The 18,901-nt window shown below is 37.1% G+C and overlaps 1 protein-coding gene and 1 long non-coding RNA gene across 4 annotated transcripts in view; one reads left to right on the forward strand and one right to left on the reverse strand.

The window, feature by feature from the left end:
• Positions 1-16,972, forward strand: part of LOC109248149 (uncharacterized) — a 60,631-nt gene extending 43,659 nt beyond the window's left edge. The window contains exons 3-4 of the long non-coding RNA XR_002071940.2: positions 11,583-11,693; positions 16,869-16,972. This is a non-coding gene — a long non-coding RNA (uncharacterized LOC109248149). The remainder of the gene's footprint in view (positions 1-11,582; positions 11,694-16,868) is intronic.
• On the reverse strand, positions 189-18,353 carry RRH (retinal pigment epithelium-derived rhodopsin homolog). Of its 3 annotated transcripts, XM_019417518.2 has the most exons (7): positions 17,792-18,340; positions 11,595-11,785; positions 9,822-9,921; positions 8,979-9,132; positions 7,926-8,094; positions 2,940-3,118; positions 189-1,268 (listed from the first exon to the last, which is right to left on the reverse strand). In XM_019417518.2, the coding sequence occupies exons 1-7, from the start codon at positions 17,895-17,897 to the stop codon at positions 1,154-1,156; spliced, it is 1,014 nt and encodes a 337-aa protein (XP_019273063.1). In that variant the 5' UTR covers positions 17,898-18,340; the 3' UTR covers positions 189-1,153. The 3 variants fall into 3 exon arrangements, with proteins under 3 accessions (XP_019273063.1, XP_019273066.1, XP_019273074.1); XM_019417521.2 differs by lacking the exon at positions 2,940-3,118 and having other exon boundaries at positions 17,792-18,350; XM_019417529.2 differs by lacking the exons at positions 189-1,268; positions 2,940-3,118 and adding an exon at positions 6,009-6,392 and having other exon boundaries at positions 17,792-18,353.
• Between the last annotated feature and the right edge of the window lie 548 nt (positions 18,354-18,901).

Raw genomic sequence — 18,901 nt, forward strand, 5'->3', positions numbered from 1 at the left:
AAAAGTAAGAATATCATGGGAAGTTTTATTTAAAACTGATAGAATGCATGTAGAAACAATAAAGTCAGCAAATTGTGCTCAATTAAAATAAAATACTGCAGATTTTAAATGTCCATTATTTAAACAGTATTACACTATCATACTATGCTTAATGGTTATTTCAAACAACAAATACATGAGTCTACAAATGCATTCCACATTCAACAGTTTTTTTATTGAGTGCCTACTATGTACCAAGCAACATGCAGTTATGTGCTAAGAATACATCAAAGAGCCAAGCATACAGCTATCAATAGCCATTTCAGTTAAGCAAGACAATAAGTTCTACAGATCTGCTGTGCAATACTGTAGTCACAGTTACCAATACTATACTGTACACTTAAAAACTGTTTGAAAGGGTAGATTGCATGCTGTGTTCTTGCCACTATGAAGTAAATTTCAGACAAAATAGGAACAAAAGAACAAAACACAAAAAACCCACTCTGATTAAATTAAGTCTAGTGGCAAATATATGGAAATATATATACAGAAAAATGTTAATTGAAAATGCAGAATACATAATAATATACAGAAATTATATTGCTATATAAAGTAAATATGTGCATCAACTAATGTGATTTAGAAGCAAGTGTTTAATATTCATTTGATTATTTTTGTTAAATAGTATGTTAATATTTGCATTAAAATTTTAAGAGTGAAATGCTAAAAATGTTTTCCATCTAGTTCCATCTAGAAACATCCAACAACTCATTTCTGTAATTTACTTACTGAAGACTATTTATTATTATTAATTTATTTCAATATTAAAATAATGGCTACTTCGAGTCTAATGGAGGACCCAGGCAAGTTACTTGGTCATTGATACAGTGTAATGAATGCCATGATTGGGAGAAATAGAATGGGCCTTAATCTCATCTGCCTAGCTTCATCAAAGGAGATGGACATAAGTTTACATAAAGGGCATAAAGAAACATTCACTACAGTAGCCATCCCACAAATAGAAGAAATAGGAGAAACACTTGAGGCATTTAGGGTCTAATAGGACAATAATCTATGTATCTGATCTAAACATGATCATATTTAAAATAAAACTAAACCATTGGAGAAAAAAGTAAATAAAAAAATTTTGATACTGTGTGCTTTTTCTCTTATTTCACTTTCTTCCAGAAGTCAGTGGGTTTTGAGATACATCCATTGGTAAAATACTTGTCACGGGCATAGGTTGGTGATTCTGACATTTGAACATGGCAAACATCGCCTTCCGAAATCTACAGTAAAAAAGGGGAAATCTGGCATTATCCTATAATGATTTGGAACTATTAAAGCATTTTCAAATATGGCTAAGATGCCTCTACTGCCAATTGTCATCTCCAAATAAATTTCTGCCTCCAACTTTAAAAGCATTCATAGGGGCGCCTGGGTGGCTCAGTCAGTTAAGCGGCCGACTTCGGCTCAGGCCATGATCTCGCGGTCCGTGAGTTCGAGCCCCGCGTCGGGCTCTGTGCTGACCGCTCAGAGCCTGGAGCCTGTTTCAGATTCTGTGTCTCCCTCTCGCTGACCCTCCCCTGTTCATGCTCTGTCTCTCTCTGTCTCAAAAATAAATAAAACGTTAAAAAAAAATTTTTTTTTAATAAAAAAAAAAGCATTCATAAATGTATAAGGTATATGGTACAGTTAGAGACCAGTTTTACACCACTGATTATAAATATTGAAGGCATTTAATACAAATCAATAATTATGCCTGTTTAAGATGACACTTCTAATGTCAATTACAGTTTACTTGAACCAAGGATGTGTGTTTCATGCATTTGTTCTTCTGAACAAAGGCCAGTTGAAATTAAGGGGAGCTTGAAAATGACTAATCTTTCCAAAAGAACTACCAATAGGCTCTGAATTTAAAATGTGTTCTTGGGGCGCCTCGGTGGCTCAGTCCGTTAAACCTCTGACTCTTGATTTCAGCTCAAGTCATGATCTCACAGTTCGTGAAATAAAGCCCTGCATCAGGCTCAACGCTGACAGCGAGAAGCCTACTTGAGATTCTTTCTCTGACTTTCCCCTGCTAACTTAGGCATGCATGTGCACCCTTTCTCTCAAAATAAATAAAAATGTGTTCGTTATTCTTATGTGGTCTGTTTGCTCTTAAAAGTTTTTGTTTCCCTGTATTCCTGTAGCTAAAGCTGCTCTACCAAACATGTGCCTAAATAACGTAAGTTTAATAGAAGCATCGCTGGCATTCCAGGATCAAATTACCTGACCTCTACTGAGATTTTTCTTATCAAATATTTAAGGACAATAAATTAGTTATTCCACCTTTCTGCAGTAACAGGAAATAAAATAATCTAAGCTTCACAGAGGAAATATTGCTGAGTCCCAACAAGGGGGGAGAGGGGAAAGTGGGGGATTCTTTATTATCCTGAATGACTACCCACCCCTGAAGTCCTTTTATTTTAGCACTGGGTTTTTCTCTTGCATCTGAATGTCTTCTGTTCTAATATACAACTATGCTACCCACTTATGGAGTTCAACGTTGTCTTCTTCACCTTGTCCCTTTTCTGGTAATAGAACCACTCTTTTCTTTGGAAAATCAATTCCATGTATTTTGGGTGGGGTAACCACGAGAACTAAGCTGAGCCCACTAACAACTTTCGAGCAGCTTTTCGGCCAGGGAGCTGTCTGAGACGAAACTCGAATTTGGAAAAGCTTAGATGGTAGAGCTTGGGTCTTGTGTTGCTGTGATTATCTCACCTCCATGTGGGAAGAGGCTCTCATAGAACTGGAGCTCTAGGCATTTAAGGGCCTAGATGCTTCTCCAGTTGCATGAGCCAAATAATTTTTACACTAGTTTGAAGTGAATTTCTGTCACTCTCCAACCCCCCTAAATTTTTTTTTAACATTCTTTCTATATCTGTTTTTTTTAAAGCATTTTAGACATTACTTACTTTTTATTAGCAACCACATAAATACAGGGATTGTAGAATGTAGAAGATTTTGCAAATAGTGGAGCTATGATGGCCATTGAGGGAGGGATCTTCTTTGGGTCACCAAAAGAAGCCCATAAGCACACGATGGAATAAGGGGACCATGCCACCAGAAACATAAATATCATTATCACAGACATCTGTAAAATAAATCAATATTTGGCAAACCCAATATCTAAAATATTGAAATTTTTAAAATTTTTTTAATGTTTATTTTTGAGAGAGAGAGAGAACAGGAAAGGGGCAGAGAGAGAGGGAGAAAGAAGACAAAGAATCTGAAACAGGCTCCAGGCTCCAAGCCATCAGCACAGAACCTGATGTGGGGCTCGAACTCACGAACTGGCAGATCGTGACCTGAGCTGAAGTCAGATGCTAAACTGGCTGAGCCACCCAGGCACCCCAAAAACTGAATTTTTCCAAACCTCATTGTACTTTGCTTATGTGCCTGAAGTCCTCTATGATAACAAGAACTTATTAAATGAGTAGAATGTTATACAGATGTAAAGGATGTCCTCTTTATCTGGGAAAGGAAGAATACAAAAGCTGGCTTTGATGAAAGGCACGTGAAAACCCACTCTTCACCCATTTCTAGTAATTGTGCTATGGACTGCTGGCATTGTGCTTTTTCCTCTCACTCTCATTATTTGCTAATCTAAAAACTAACTTTCTCACTTTCTAAGTTCAATCTTGAAAAGACCAAAGTCATATATTGAGTTCATTGTATTGTAATACAGAAGCTCCACATAGATGTACAGTGCAGATAGTTTTGTAACGCAGCTCCCTTGCATCTCCTTTATATAAAAAATTATAATTTTTACATTGTTCCTTATTGATTGTCCACTAAAATGATAGAAAGAGGTTTAAAAAGATCTAAACCCTTAAGGTCTGAGAATCACAGATTAGACAATAGCCTTGTAAAAATTAAAACTGAATAATCATTGGGCAAGCATCAAATTATTTATCAGACACAAGAATAATTTAAAAATAAATTTAAAAAACTTTTAAAAGTACCATCAGTGAGGGAACATGAAATAGAGACTAATCCATTACGCAGAACTTCAGAAAGTCCCTGGAATTGGAGGTAACAGCTAGCTCTGAATGTAGGGCAGCACATGGAACTTAAAATAGCAGAACTCATTGAAATCTGCAAAAACAGACAAACTTCTGAATCCCCTTACCATTCCACCATGCAACTGCCCCATCCCCTCCCCAGAAGAATCCCAGAGCTTCAGTCTAAGAGGTAGGAAACTATAGGATCTTGGGCTTAGCAGAGAGCTGGAGCACTGTAAGAAAGGGGTGCTGCATGCTGTCTGTCCCCTCCCTGCTCTGAGCCATGAGAATCTGGGAAACAGACTTGTGCTTCCCACTAAGGAACATGAAAGAATCTCCTTGGGAACTGACCAGCCCAGGAGAAAATACCTGGAGATACACAGTGTCAGAAATTCCCCCCAAGGAAACATCCCAGTGAGGAGCAGTCCAGAGCTCACAATCAGCTTTTTAGTGTATCACTTTTAAATATGTAGGAGACAGTCGCTGACCACCAGATATTGAGGAAACAAACTGACAGGCAGAGACAAAAATGGTGTGTGTGTGTGTGTGTATCTATCTAATGTATATATATAAATTATATACATATATATGTACCTAAACACACACACACACACACACACACCACAATGGAATATCACTTACCCATAGAAAGAATGAAACTTTGCCATTTGCAACATGGATGGACCCAGAGGGTATTATATTATGCTAAGTGAAATAAGTCAGACAGAGAAAGACAAATACCATATGATTCCACCTATATGTGGAATCTAAGAAACAAAACCAAATGAACAAACAGACAGACAGAAATAGACTCATCAATATGGAAAGCGTGGTTGCCAGAGGGGAGAAACATAGGGGATGAGTAAAATAGGTGAGGAGAATTAAGAGGTACAAACTTCCAGTTATAAAATAAATAAGTCATAGAGGTGAAAGTACAGCATAGGGAACATAGTCAATAATATTACAATGACATTTAATGGTGACAGATAGTAACTACAATTATTGTGGTGAACATTGTATCATGTAGAGAATCATTGAATCACTATGTTGTACACCTGAAACTAATATAACATTGTATGCCAACTATACTTCAATGATAATTCTTTTTTTAAAAAAGATACCAAAAAATGATGCAGAAATTCAGGGGAAACAAATATGTGATGAACAGAAATGAGAGAAGATACATATCCATAAAACAAGAAGAGGGGGCTATTGAAAAGGAGTAGAGGGTGTAAACTAATTCTTTTTATCTATAAAAATGGGCTTTCTCCTATGCCCTATCTATAAAAGAAAGAGGAGAATTTTTAAAATGCAATAGAAAAGTTGAACAATGTGATTAGCCAGGATCGGGGTACTGAGGTGAGTCATGCAAGCTCAGGGTGAGATCCTATCTTTATTTAAAATTTTATATTTTGTTCAGTGAGTTTCTGACATTAATTTTGATTTTTTTAAAAAATGCTACATTAACTGGAGCACCTGGGTGGCTCAATCAGTTAAGCATCAGACTTCGGCTCAGGTCACGATCTCACGGTTGGTGAGTTTGAGCCCCATGTCAGGCTCTGTGCTGACAGCTTGGAGCCTGGAGCTTGCTTGGGATTCCGTGTCTCCCTCTGTACACCTCCCCCACACTCACTGTGTGTCTCTGTCTCAAAAATAAATAAGCATTAAAAAAAATAATAAAAATACATTAACTACTTTGTGTGTTGGGGGGGGTGGGGATTACTGAGTTTTGTGGTGCCTGATTAAATTTTGCACCCGGGGCGCCTGGGTGGCTTGGTCGGTTAAGCATCTGACTTCAGCTCAGGTCATGATCTCACGGTCCATGAGTTCGAGCCCCGTGTTGGGCTCTGTGCTGACGGCTCAGAGCCTGGAGCCTGTTTCAGATTCTGTGTCTCCCTCTCTCTCTGCCCCTCCCCTGTTCATGCTCTGTCTCTCTCTGTCTCAAAAAAATAAATAAACGTTTAAAAAAAAAATTAAATTTTGCACCCAAGTCTTGAGCCTCATTTTTCTCACCCAACCCCAGACATAGACATGGTTGAGGAAATCTCTCAGAAAGAAACAAACGGAAACAAAGCTCAAGACAGAGACAACATAGGAGAGAAAATTTAAGAAAATTAGAAGGTAAATCCAGGAAATTTAATATTAAAAAAAAAAAGGACTTCCAGAAAAAGAGAACAGGAAAAACAAAACAGAGAGAGGAAATCGCCAGAGAAATAATACAAGAAGTCTCCCAGAAGGGGAGGACCTGAGTCTTCATATTGAAAGAACTCACCAAGTACCCAGCACATGGTGAATAAAGAGCCCCATCAAGGCACATCTGCATGAAATTCTAGAAAATTGGAGACACAGAAATGATCCTTCAAGCTTCCAGAGAGAATGCATAGATCACTACAAAGGGACTGTCACAAGCATGCTGTCAGCCTTCGTAATAGCAACACCGGAAGCTGGGAAGCTATAAGGCAATGCTTTCAAAACTCTTTGAAAATCGTTTTCTACTTAAAATTCCATACAAGGCAAACAGTCAAATATAATCATAGAATTAAGACATTTTTCAGGCAACAAAATCTTTAAAAAATATACCTCCCTATAATCTCAGAAATCTACTTGAGAATGTGTTCCACCAAATGAGAGAGTAACCAAGAAAAAGGAAGATACGCAAGCCAGAATACAGGTGATTCAACCCAGGAAAGAGGCCAAAGACATTCCCAGTTGGTGATAAAGAGATCTGAGGATGCTGGCAGTGGTCTTAGAGAAGGGCCAGTATAGAGCAGGACACTTGGAAGTGCCAGGAGGGACTGTTCCAAAAAAAAAAAAAAAAAAAAAGGATAAAGTCAATTAGTCTCTGATGCATTTGAAAATATTGAGAGGAGGGGCGCCTGGGTGGCTCAGTTGGTTAAGCGACCGACTTCGGCTCAGGTCACGATCTCACAGTCCGTGAGTTCAAGCCCCGCGTCGGGCTCTGTGCTGACAGCTCAGAGCCTGGAGCCTGTTTCAGATTCTGTGTCTCCCTCTCTCTCTGCCCCTACCCTGTTCATGCTCTGTCTCTCTCTGTCTCAAAAATAAATAAACGTTAAAAAAAAATTTTTTTTTAAAAAGAAAATATTGAGAGGAGATTGGCACTTCTGGTAGGGAGTTAAGAGATGAATTGGCAATAGGTACACAGAACAGTAACCATAACTATGATGGTGGGGAGGGTAGGACAGATGGGGAGCAGAAGAGGAGACAGAGAGGAGGAGGGAGGAAGAAAGAAAGGAATGAATTATTTACCCCAAAAGAAAAACAATTTGTTTAAAAAAATACAAATCACAGAACCTTACAGAGGTCTGCAATAAACAAAATTTAGGTAGTTACGATAATGTAAAATAATGTAACCAAATATTAACATTATACTGACAAGATGAGGAAAAAAGGTTGGGGTAGAGGAGTGGGAAAGATGATATAAGAGAGAGAAATCCTCATTGTCCATAGTGGGAAAATCAAGAGTAATAGCAAATAAAAATATCCAAAACAGCAGATAAACACATCATTTAGAAATATGGAGGCAGGGACGCCTGGGGGCTCAGTCGGTTAAGCATCTGCCTTCAGCTCAGGTCATGATCTAATGGTTCATGGGTTCGAAACCCCACGTGGGGCTCTGTGCTGACAGCTCAGAGCCTGGAGCCTGCTTTGGATTCTCTGTGTCTCTCTCTCTGCCCCTCCACCACTCGCGCTCTGCCTCTCTCTGTCTCTGTCTCTCTCAAAAAATGAATAAACATTAAAAGAAAGAAAGAAATATGAAGGCAAACAAGAAAAAGAGCCAGGGAATAAGAATCAGGTGTTGGGGAGAGGTGATTATAATATAGACCACATATGTGTAAAAGCTCCATTGCAAAAACATTTTAAGGATTTTAATCTTACCTTTGTCACATCTACCTGATTTGACCAATCTCTGTTGAGGTATCCAGTGCAGTTACTAGTATCATGGCATTTAATGGTTTGAGTGACATGGTAATAACAGTAAAACATCACTGTCAAGGGTACAATAAAATTTATCGCAATAACTGTCATCGTGAAAGAAACAAAAGATCTGAAAACAAGAAAAGGGAATCATTAAATCACTACTTGTTTAAAGTGCTAAATAGGGCAAAGGAAATAGGACAATATTAAAAATAATACTAGCACTGTTAAACAGTCACTGTATTATTAAATAGCTTAGGAAGGATATTTAACTAATTCCTTTAGACTAGGAGTTGGCAAAGTGTAGCCTACAGGCCACGCCCAGCCTTGTCATCCGTCTTTGTAAATTAAATTTTACTGGAATTACATTCATTTATATACTATCTATGGCTGCTTTCACAGGCAGGCTTGAACAATTATAACAGAGACAGTCTTGTCTGTAAAGCATAAAAATATTTACTATTGCCCCTTTACAGAAAAATCTTAAATTTAGATTCAGAAATTTTCTACTTGTTTTTCTGAGTAGTCTTCCGTTTTCTTTAATAAACGAAGTTACCCTCTTTTTCCTGGTAAATACAGAGAAGCAAAACTAACAAACAAGCGAATCCTTACAGTGACTGCTTTTGCTGTGTAATTTCAGCTTTATCACCAGACCATCTTGAAAAGATAGTAGGGACTCAGCCTGGGCTTCCCGCAGAGCTGCATGCTGTCTAGCGATATTAACACTCCCTTTTCCCTTTTGGATTCTATCTCTGAGTTACAAATACCAAAAGGGTGCTTCTGTGCCCACTTTGGTGCCACGGGAGAGGATGTAAAAGGGTAAGGGGAACAAGGGAGCTGGATGGCCTTTACTTGCAAACAAGAGTAATTCAATGCTGGATTCACATGTCACCACCAAGGAAGCACTTTGCCACACTCTGATTGGAAAACATTTGACCTGACCTTAAATTTGAAATGGTGAGAAAATGTCTACATTAGAAGTATTTGATTATAAAGTGTAAATGTGTCTCTTACGCATCATTTTTCCTCCAGTTTATGGTACAAGTAGCCCCAGTAGGATCTGGGGCATAACTAGCCCACCCTATGATAGGCATCAAAGCCCAAAAGAGACCATTGAGCCAGGCCCCCAGAATCATGCTGATGTAAGTGTTGGTGGTCATTCTTCTTCCTATTAACAAACAGATGAAATATTAGCATCATTTGCCAGTGATGAATTCATACCTCCACTTTGTTTTTTACTAACTATTCAAATTTGTTGTCAAGTAGATTATTTGCAAAGCACTTTAATTCATTCAGAGGCCTATCTATGTGAATTTATATTCAGAAAAGAAAATGGCATTTAAGCCAAAACCTGAATGATAAAAAGGGTCAGCCAGAGGACAAGCAGGGAGAAACACTTTCCAGGCCTAGGGAAACAGCATTTACAAAGATCCCTAAGTGGGAAAGGCCTTGTCCAGTACTCCAAAGTGAGAGGCCCTAGCCAAAGCTGGAAAGATAGCCAGGGGCCAGACCACACAGGCCCTTGGAGGCTGAGCTATGAAATTTGGATTTTATTGTAATTATAATAGGAAATCATTGAAACTTTTGAACAAGGATTCTCAGACAAATAAGACTGACCATGATTACAATTCATTACACACACACACACACACACATATATATGCATGTGTGTATATGTATACATACACAAACACACACACATATATAACATGTATATGTATATATATACATATATATGTGTGTGTGTATATATATATGGGGTTTTTTTTTTACATTTATATTTTAAAGTAAATGTGTGTTAAGTGGTACTTAGGCAGGAAGTACCTTCCATTGAGAAAGTTGAGAGAAGTGCTATACCTGAGTTAGGACTGCAGATGGTCAGGTATCGATCCATAGCCACAACAGTGAGTAATCCAATACTTGCCATTCCAAAAAAGATATTCAACCCAGCATAAATCTAAAAATCAAAATCGGAAAGAACCCACTATTCTACATGCCCTCCCAAGAGATATTTACATTTTTATTCCAGTGTTAGAATATATTTTAGATACATTGAATGTTTTTTATTTTAATAATTTTAAAATACATTTTCCATCATCATATTGTAACTGGCTTATTAAAGGCATTTATGGAAAGTGCTTTAGGACTTCACTAATTAAAATAAAATGTTAAGACTTAAAGTAATACTTCTATACAACATATTCTATTAACAGAGTAAAAAACAAACTATAAATGAGGTACAATGCATATAACCAACAAAATACTAGTGTTTACAAGGTAGATAATTCAACAAGGGGAAAAGACAAACAGAAAAATGAGTGATTCACACAAGAGGGAATCTGAATATTTATGACATAAGATGTAAACCACAATATGTATTCAAAGAAGTGCAAATTGTAAGATACCATTCAGACACATAAAAATGATGAAAAAAAAATTAGAAGTCTGACAGTCCCAAGCATTAGGGAGAATGTGGAATCATAGAAGTTCTCCTAATTGGCATACCCATTTTGGAGAGCAATTTGGGCACATCTAGTGAAGTTGAAGATGAATATTCTCTACAACCCTCTCCTGAGAAATATATTTAAAGAAACTCTCACATATTGTAGGAGACATGAATAAGAATGTTCATTGAAGCCTTGTTGGTGAAAGAAGAACATGGGGGATAAATACTCAATAACAGAAAAATAAGTACATTCCGGTATGTTCATAAAATGGAATATCATGTAGCAGTTAAATTGAGTACATCCAACAACATGGATAAACCTCAAAAACATGAAGATTGTATAACACAAACAATACATCATTTATACAGAATTTAAAATATCCATGCAGTTTAGTTTATGTACACCTAAATATGTACTAAGATAGAAAAACATTCATGGGAAAGAAGGAAATATGATTGGATATGGTGCGCAATGGCCTTCAACAGTATTTTTCAAGTTTTATATCTTTAAAAAGCAAAACAACCTGAAGCACATATTGCAAAACCTTAAGATCTGACAAAACTAGGTGGTACACACATGAGTATTCATTATTCTCTATTACATTGTATTCTCTATTTTATAATTTTTAAAATAGTAAACTTTTTAAAATAGTAAACTGATTTTAAAAATCAGGCCAAAAGTCATGTCTGCCTACTAGGATATGCAAATTAATATTTATATATTTTCTTGCCAGTAAAATTAATAGTAGATATAATTAATAGCAACTCCATTGGAGGACTTTCCATAGGGGAAAAAACCTGATAGCTTAACTGTATTACTTAGATATTATGATATTGTCATTAAATATTAAATATTGTCATTAAATATTGTTTCAAATGAAAATAGGATATTTCTTTTTGAATATGCAAATTTTTACTTTTCTTCTCTAGCTGAATGCTAATTTTTTTGTTTTTTCCTTTGGGTTGGGGAAATTTCGAAAACATAATAATTGCTACCAAGGTCATTTCTCTTATTAAAGAATATATTTCCCAGTCACTCCTGAAGTTCTTTTCAGTAAGAGCGCTTTATCTATTATCCTATGTGATCTTATTTGATTGAAACCTGTGGGAATTTTTTTAGACATTTAAATTTACATCTCTTTAATCTATTTTATTTTCCTTTCATCCCAAAGGATCTCCAATACCTGACATCCTGCATATCCAAATTTCCAACTTCCATACAGATCTGAAGCTGCAGACATGGGATATCCAATGCTACTGACCCCTATGTCAGTAACAGCCAGGTTAATGATAATTGCATTTGTGGGAGTCCGAAGTTCCTTGTACTTAATGAAGATGCCCAGAACTATTATGTTGCTGAGAATACTTATCATACCTGAGAACACATAAAAAAAAAAAAATCACTTTTTTTTAATTTGAGTGTTTAAAAGTAGTATCACAATTAAATATTTAAGCCCCTTCAAATAGCAAATCCATTTTAATTCATTCATTTGAGGAGCTTCAACTGTTCTTAAAACTGTAATATCTTCACAGCCTTTTTGTGCAATAGAAATAATAAAATAACAGAATTTACCAATTGCATAAATAGCACTGAAGGCTGGTTAATCACTCTCCCCTTGAAATTGCTCCTTTATCTTTCATAATACCACCCCTGCTGATTTTTAAGATATATGTATGACCATACCATCTCTTTTGGCAGTCTAACTTCCTCCTCCTCCTTCCTGAGGCCTGAAGCTTTCTCTCTCTCAAGTTTCCTTTCTCGAGCCTCAACTATGATTCTGTCCTAACAGCTCTTCTGTCTCGTTCAAGCCCTGACCCATGCTCCAGTTCCATATCCCTTTTCCTTCAACTCATTGTCATTAAACATTTATTAGGGATCTATCATGTATAAGATCAGATGACTGTTCCAATATTTCTTGAAATTCATCATGTTCAAATCAAAGCATCCAACACACACACTCACTCACACACATCTGTAGAATGCACACTGTAAGGTTTGCCTATCCAAAAAGGAAGTCAAGCTGGCTTTTAAGTACATTGAGAAGCTTCACAGGTGATAACACGCTAGTCAAATTTCCACAAACTAGGATCTGATTCTTAGCCTTGCAGGTCCCAAAACTCATTGTTGTCAATGCCCTGGAACAGGCTGGACTCAGGTAGATAGATGACTGAACTTCATAATCAGAATGGCCGTGTATTAATATACAATAAGCAATATTGTTGACTGGACCAGACACGTATGTTAGCCCAATTAACAACCTACATGCTGCAAAGTATGTGTAAATATCCCAGATGTGGGTCATACCAGGTCGTAACAGTGGGGATGGGGAAGTAGATTTTGGCTGAGAGAGGCTAGAGCCATTACCAGATTCCTGGGGGCTAAAAGAGGGGTAAGCAACAATACAGAGTTGTATTCACCATTATGAAGAGTACAACTGGTGTGCAGTCCCCAGCAGTTCTAATGAGGGAAGGTTTTCAAGCACCAACACACAAAAGTATCAGCTGGGGAAGAACTTCTTGGCACCCTCATCCAAAACTTCCTTTTAGCATCCTGTCACGCTAAGCTTCCAGATTCCCATTCTTTCCCTTCCTTGCTGGGGCAGAATAAGCTTGCTACAACATAGAATTAATGTTTCTTCTCAGAACTTTCAATACTCTCCACTGGCTGTAGGATAAAAGCCCACATGTCCCAACCTGATATTCCAGTTTTTGCCTTAATTGGTTTTCACTTTCTTTAAGCAAATTTCCTCACTTGTCAAAACAAGCCCTCCATTCTAGTTATTTATCAAATACACAAGGCTTGTTGTAAATTTTGACTCCAATTTCTTCCACTTGGAACAACGTACTTTTTTCCTGTACCTATTCAATCAAATGCTACCTATCCTTCAAAGTTCTATTCAAGCCCAGTTCTACCCTAGGGCCTTCCCCTACCCACAGTATACTCTCTTCTCTAAATTCCCAAAGTGCTTGCTTAGATTATATATTATTAATCTTATGTGATGATATATTCTTTAACGTTTATATATTCTTAGTCTTCCCATCTAGATTTCAGGCTCCTAACGACTCCTGTGTTCTATGAGTATGTGGCATATAGATTTATTTAATAAACAGACCACAACTAAAACTCATATTCTTTCATTTCTATTATTCCTGCAAAGCATAAGTAAGGCATAGTGATAGCAAATTTGATGATTCTTTGGCTCTATTTTTATTTTTTTAAGATTTAAAAAAATTTTTTTTTGTTTGTTTACTTATTTTTGAGAGAGACAGAGTGCGAGCGGCGGAAGGGCAGAAGGAGGAGGAGACGGAATTTGAAGCAGGTTCCGGGCTCCGAGCTGTCAGCACAGAGCCCACCGTGGGGCTTGAACCCACGAACTGCAAGATCATGACCTTAGCCTAAGTTGGACGCTTAACCAACTGAACCACCCAATGCACCCCTTAAGATTTTATTTTTAAGTTATCTCTACACCCAACGTGGAGGTGGAACTCACAACCCTGAGATCAAAGGCAACATGCTGTGCCCAATGAGCCAGCCAAGGGCCCGCTCTTTGGCTCTATTTTTTGCATCAAGTATTATAGCATGCATACAAGAAATACTCCAAAAAGTAATGAATCGAAGAATCTAAGCTAATTATAAATTTGATGTTTTAAAAGTTCAGATAAAACATAGTACAGTAAGTTGTTGCCTACCAAGTACACAGCCAGAATAGAGTTAACTGTACTTCTGGGGAGGTCTTAGATATAATGGGGGATATGCGGTAAACAAGTTGGCCCTTTATTTGCTCAGCAGCTATCTCAAGCTCTCTGCTCTATTTCTCAAACTGCGGATATTTTCTAAGGAGTAGATAATAATAGATCATTTAATAGTTCAGTCTACATTAACTCCCCCTTGGCTTCTGTGGCTTTCTTTCAATCTCTTTGGTAGATCTTACTTAATCTATATCTGACCTTTATTTCTCTATCTCTACCTTATTAAATATGTGCATTGTTCAAGTTTCTGTACCAGACCCTTTCTTTTCACATTCAGTACATAATCTTGAGTGATTTCATACATATCCAAGTCTATATGCTGATCCTTTCCAGATCGATCTCATAAAATTCAAACCCACATGTCCAGCTTTTTACTGGACATCTCTCAAACTGAACCCAGAGACTTTTCTCCTACTGCCTCAAACCTATTCCTCCCCAGGTGTTTTCCTATCTTGGTGAATAGCTTCACCATCTAACCAGGAGCCCCAAACAGAAACCTTGTCATCTTTGATATCCCCTCTCCTTCTCCTTCAATTGCCACACCCAACCATCAATTCTAACTTTTGGCTCTTGAGTGTGTCTATTTCTTTCTATCCCCATTGCCACTTGTCCCTCCTCAGGATCCTTCTTAATCTTAATCACACAGGGGCCTCCTATGTGGACTCTTAGCTACTAATATATAGCACATTTCTAAAATGCAAGTGGAATCACATTATTCAATGACTCATCACCCTTATGACTTAGGTGATTCTTCATTACCTGGTACACAGCCTCCTCTGCAGCCTAATATCTCTTGCCCTTCACTTTACAATTCATTCATAATGTATTTATTTCACATCTTTAATTTACCATGCCCTCTTGCCTCCCAGCCTTACCTGGATTAAGAGACAGTGCTCAAGTTGGTAAAAGTTTATAAGGGAAATATTAAATTGAAAATTAAAAACGAGGGGACCTGGGTGGCTCAGTCGGTTGTGCATCCAACTCTTGATTTTGGCTCAGGTTGTGATCTCATGGTTTGTGGGTTCAAGCCCTGTGTTGGGCTCTGCACTGACAGCATGGAGCCTACTTGGGATTCTCTCTCACCCCTTCTCTCTCTGCCCCCCCCCCCCATCCATGTGCACTTTCTCTCAAAATAATTTTTTTTTTAAAAAAGAAAAAATTAAAAACAAAAAATCTAAATAAGTTCTCGGTAAAAGTAACAAATGAAATAAATGCTTTATTCTCATAGCTTTTTTGGTTTGGGTTTGGAAAGATGAGTAGGTTTTATTAAATTAGGGGACCTAAAGAACAATAAATCTTTCAACAGAAGCATGAAGAGGTTAGATATGCTCCCTTCAGTTTATCCGAAAACCACAACCAAATAACACATACTCATCATATTCCTTAATAAAACTGACCCTTGGGGGCACCTCGGTGGCTCAATCAGTTAATTGTCCAATACTTGATTTCAGCTCAGGTCATGATCTCACGGTTTGTGGGTTCAAGCCCTGCATTGGGCTCTGCAATGACAGCCCGGAGCCTGTTTGGGATTCTCTCTCTCCCTCTCTCTGTCCCTCCTCAGCTCCCACGTGTGCTCTTCCTCTCTCTCTCTCAAAATAAATAAATGAATTTTAAAAATTAAAAATTTTAAAATTAAAAAAAAAAATGAGTTTTGAGGTTAGATGTGAGGGCTCTAGAACCAAAATGTCTGACTTCAAATCCTGGTGTAGCTACTTAGTAGATTTGTGTGTTGGGCAAGTTACTTAAACACTTTGTCTGTATAAACAGGGAAGATAAAACTAAGTCACTGACTGACTTAGTATAAGGATGAATTATTCTATACGAGTAATTATTTAGAATAGTGCAAAAATTCAAATAACAGTAGCAGTAGTTGGTAGTGGTGGTCATCTTTGTAGTTGTAGTAAGATTGCTATTATTGTTACTGCTATGAGCACAAGAACCAGAGAGAACAATTTCTTAACAAGAAATTGTCTTTGCATGCTATTGTTTGTAAACAGGTCAAAAAAGATAGCTTTTCTTGATCATCTACAAAAAACTAACTAAACCAAAGGTTTGTATACCAAGTATTTCTATGTAATTGTGACGATTTTCTCTTTAATTAGTATATTGTTTTCTCATATTGTTTCAACCACAAAAAAAAAAAAAAAAATCAGAAAGAAACTAGAACTTGTCCAGTCAGTACTTATCATACAGAGGTATTCAAATGAACAAGCTAGCATAGTGCTAAAATTTACAAAAATTATCTGAGGAACCATAATTTCTAACACTGAAGTAATTGTGAATTATAGGGGAACTAGGCAATTGGAAAGAATAAACTGAGTACCATAGGATTTGTTTATACTTTTCACTCCACTTTTGAATATATTTGAACATTTTCAAACGTCAATACAAAAAATGATAACCCAAGGTACAGTTACTTCTAAAACTCATTACTGAGCATAGAGTTGAAAATGAAGTTACTGCTTAGTATAAAATTTATACAATTCAACCTATACCTAAAAAAGATGAGACAACTTCTATTGTCATTCCCCCACCCTTCTTTTTCAGTAAACACCTTTATCTTAATCCAATATACATCAATGACTGTGTGCGTGTGAGGAGAAAGAAACACATATGTGTCCAACATCTACTGTATGTGTCGTTTAAGTCATTCAGTTTTACTCTTCACAACAATCATGACAAGTATCTTATTCTTAACCTGTTTTCAGATAAGAAAATGGAAGAACACAAAGCTGAGGGAATTTGCTCACTGTTGCATAGATACTAAAGGATGAAATCCAAAGTGCAAGAGTTTTCCAATACAGCATTCTGGGAATGAGCTGAATTTCCACCTTGTCTTTTTTTTTTTTTAATTTTTCTTAACGTTTATTTATTTTTGAGACAGAGAGAGACAGACAGAGCATGAACGGGGGAGGGTCAGAGAGAGGGAGACACAGAATCTGAAACAGGCTCCAGGCTCTGAGCTGTCAGCACAGAGCCCGACGCGGGGCTCGAACTCACGGACTGTGAGATCATGACCTGAGCCGAAGTCGGACGCTTAACCGACTGAGCCACCCAGGCGCCCCTCCACCTTGTCTTCAACAACAATACAGTCTGCTCTCTTTTTTTTACAACTTTCATTTTCTTTCCAGGACCTTAATTAGATTTCCAGGATCTTAATTAGATTCCACCACCAAAAACAAGACGACACAGAAGATGTAGGAGAATAGTAAATGACCTAAAAATACTTTTTTGCCATGGTACACACTCTTCCCCAATAAAGCCTTAATTTGACAATGTAATAACCAAATATATGGATGATTATTAAAAAATTATTCATTTTATAGAAAACTTTTCTCAACCGCACTTCACCACTGTCACATTATTTATCAGGATTCAAAATAACTTATGGCATTAACCACCCTTCACAATGCCTTCATTTATCCTTCCATCCATGTTCTCTCACTCTACAAGCCAGGAACGGGGCAAGTAGTATCATCCCTATTGCCCACATGAGCACCCCAACTCAGAAAAGATAAGGGACTTGAAACATCTCTGATCCCATACTTTTTTCTACTGACTTATGCTGAAAAACTGTTTTTCTTCACCCATTTGAAAGAAAAATAACAGTTAATGGAGTAAACATCCATACCTGCTGTGATCAAGTAAGCTGCAACAATATTGTGTTCAGTCTGTGAAAAGACTGAGCCATCTTCATTTTTAGAGTCTGAATTGTTGTTTAAGTTATTCCTTAGCATTTTAGAGGGAAGTTGAGACAGCCCTCATAATCAGCGTTCAATGATTACAAAATGTTTTAAGAGTCGATGAAGAAGAATTTTCAGAACCAATCATTTCCACTCAAAGACCTCAGAGAAGGGCCTTTTCATAGAGGCCCTCCCTTAACAAATTTAATTGGGCTAGTGAAAGGATTTTAATTCCCAGAACAAGGCAAAAGCTTATTAGCAAAATACAGAGAAATAACAAGCACCACGCATTTTAAACAATTTGGGCAGCAGCTTAGTATCTAAGGAGATTATCAAGTGCACACTCCCATTCAAACAATAAACATACTCAAAAATCAGTGTGGGAGCTGACTTAACTGATTGTTGCTGGAAATCAGTCCTGAAATTAAGAACCAGCTTTGGTCACCTAAAACTATTCAGGTTAAGGACCCTACTTTCTGTTGAGCTATTCGAGTTTTTCCATTTCAGTTTCTTTTTCCAGAACAATTTGAATAATCAGACATAAAGAAGTAGTCTCCCTCCATCCTTCCAAATCTCACTCCCCTAAAAGTACATATTTTTTGGTGTACATCTTCTCTAATATATATTCATACTAGGATTTGAGGTTTCTCCCACTTTTTTTTTCTTTTAAGCAAAAAGGGGTAGATATGCATATATAAAATCATTCTGTAACATATTTTCCCCTAAAGCCAGATCATAAATTCCAGGTCAATAAACCTAAGTCTAACCTATTAATAGCTTATATTTCATAGCATTGATATAGTTTATTTTACAATCCACCTCACTTAATTTACCCTATGCTTTGGTATGCACAAGTAATTATCTAATAATAAAAGTCACAGAATATATCAGCAAAGTATCTGGATTCAGTCATTCATCTTAAGAAATACAGGGCAATTCTAATATTTTGGACTCTTGTTAACAACCCAAAAAGTAGGTTACAGAAACGGGTTATAATCTAGCATGAAAATTTTTAGAATAAACCATTCCTACCACTTCCCCCCTCCCCATACTCTTTC

The sequence above is a fragment of the Panthera pardus genome, unplaced genomic scaffold (genome assembly GCF_024362965.1).
Source record: "Panthera pardus isolate Hobbes unplaced genomic scaffold, ASM2436296v1 HiC_scaffold_13, whole genome shotgun sequence".
Taxonomy (NCBI): Eukaryota; Metazoa; Chordata; class Mammalia; order Carnivora; family Felidae; genus Panthera; species Panthera pardus.

Excerpts from the sequence above, each read along its gene's own strand:
- RRH (XM_019417518.2), bottom strand. The coding sequence starts at position 17,897 with ATGCTAAGGAATAACTTAAACAACAATTCAGACTCTAAAAATGAAGAT. Across the intron at positions 11,786-17,791 it reads AGCTTACTTGATCACAGCAG|GTATGATAAGTATTCTCAGC; the intron begins GTATGGATGTTT and ends ATGTGTTCTCAG. Across the intron at positions 9,922-11,594 it reads TTGGATATGCAGGATGTCAG|ATTTATGCTGGGTTGAATAT; the intron begins GTATTGGAGATC and ends TTTGATTTTTAG.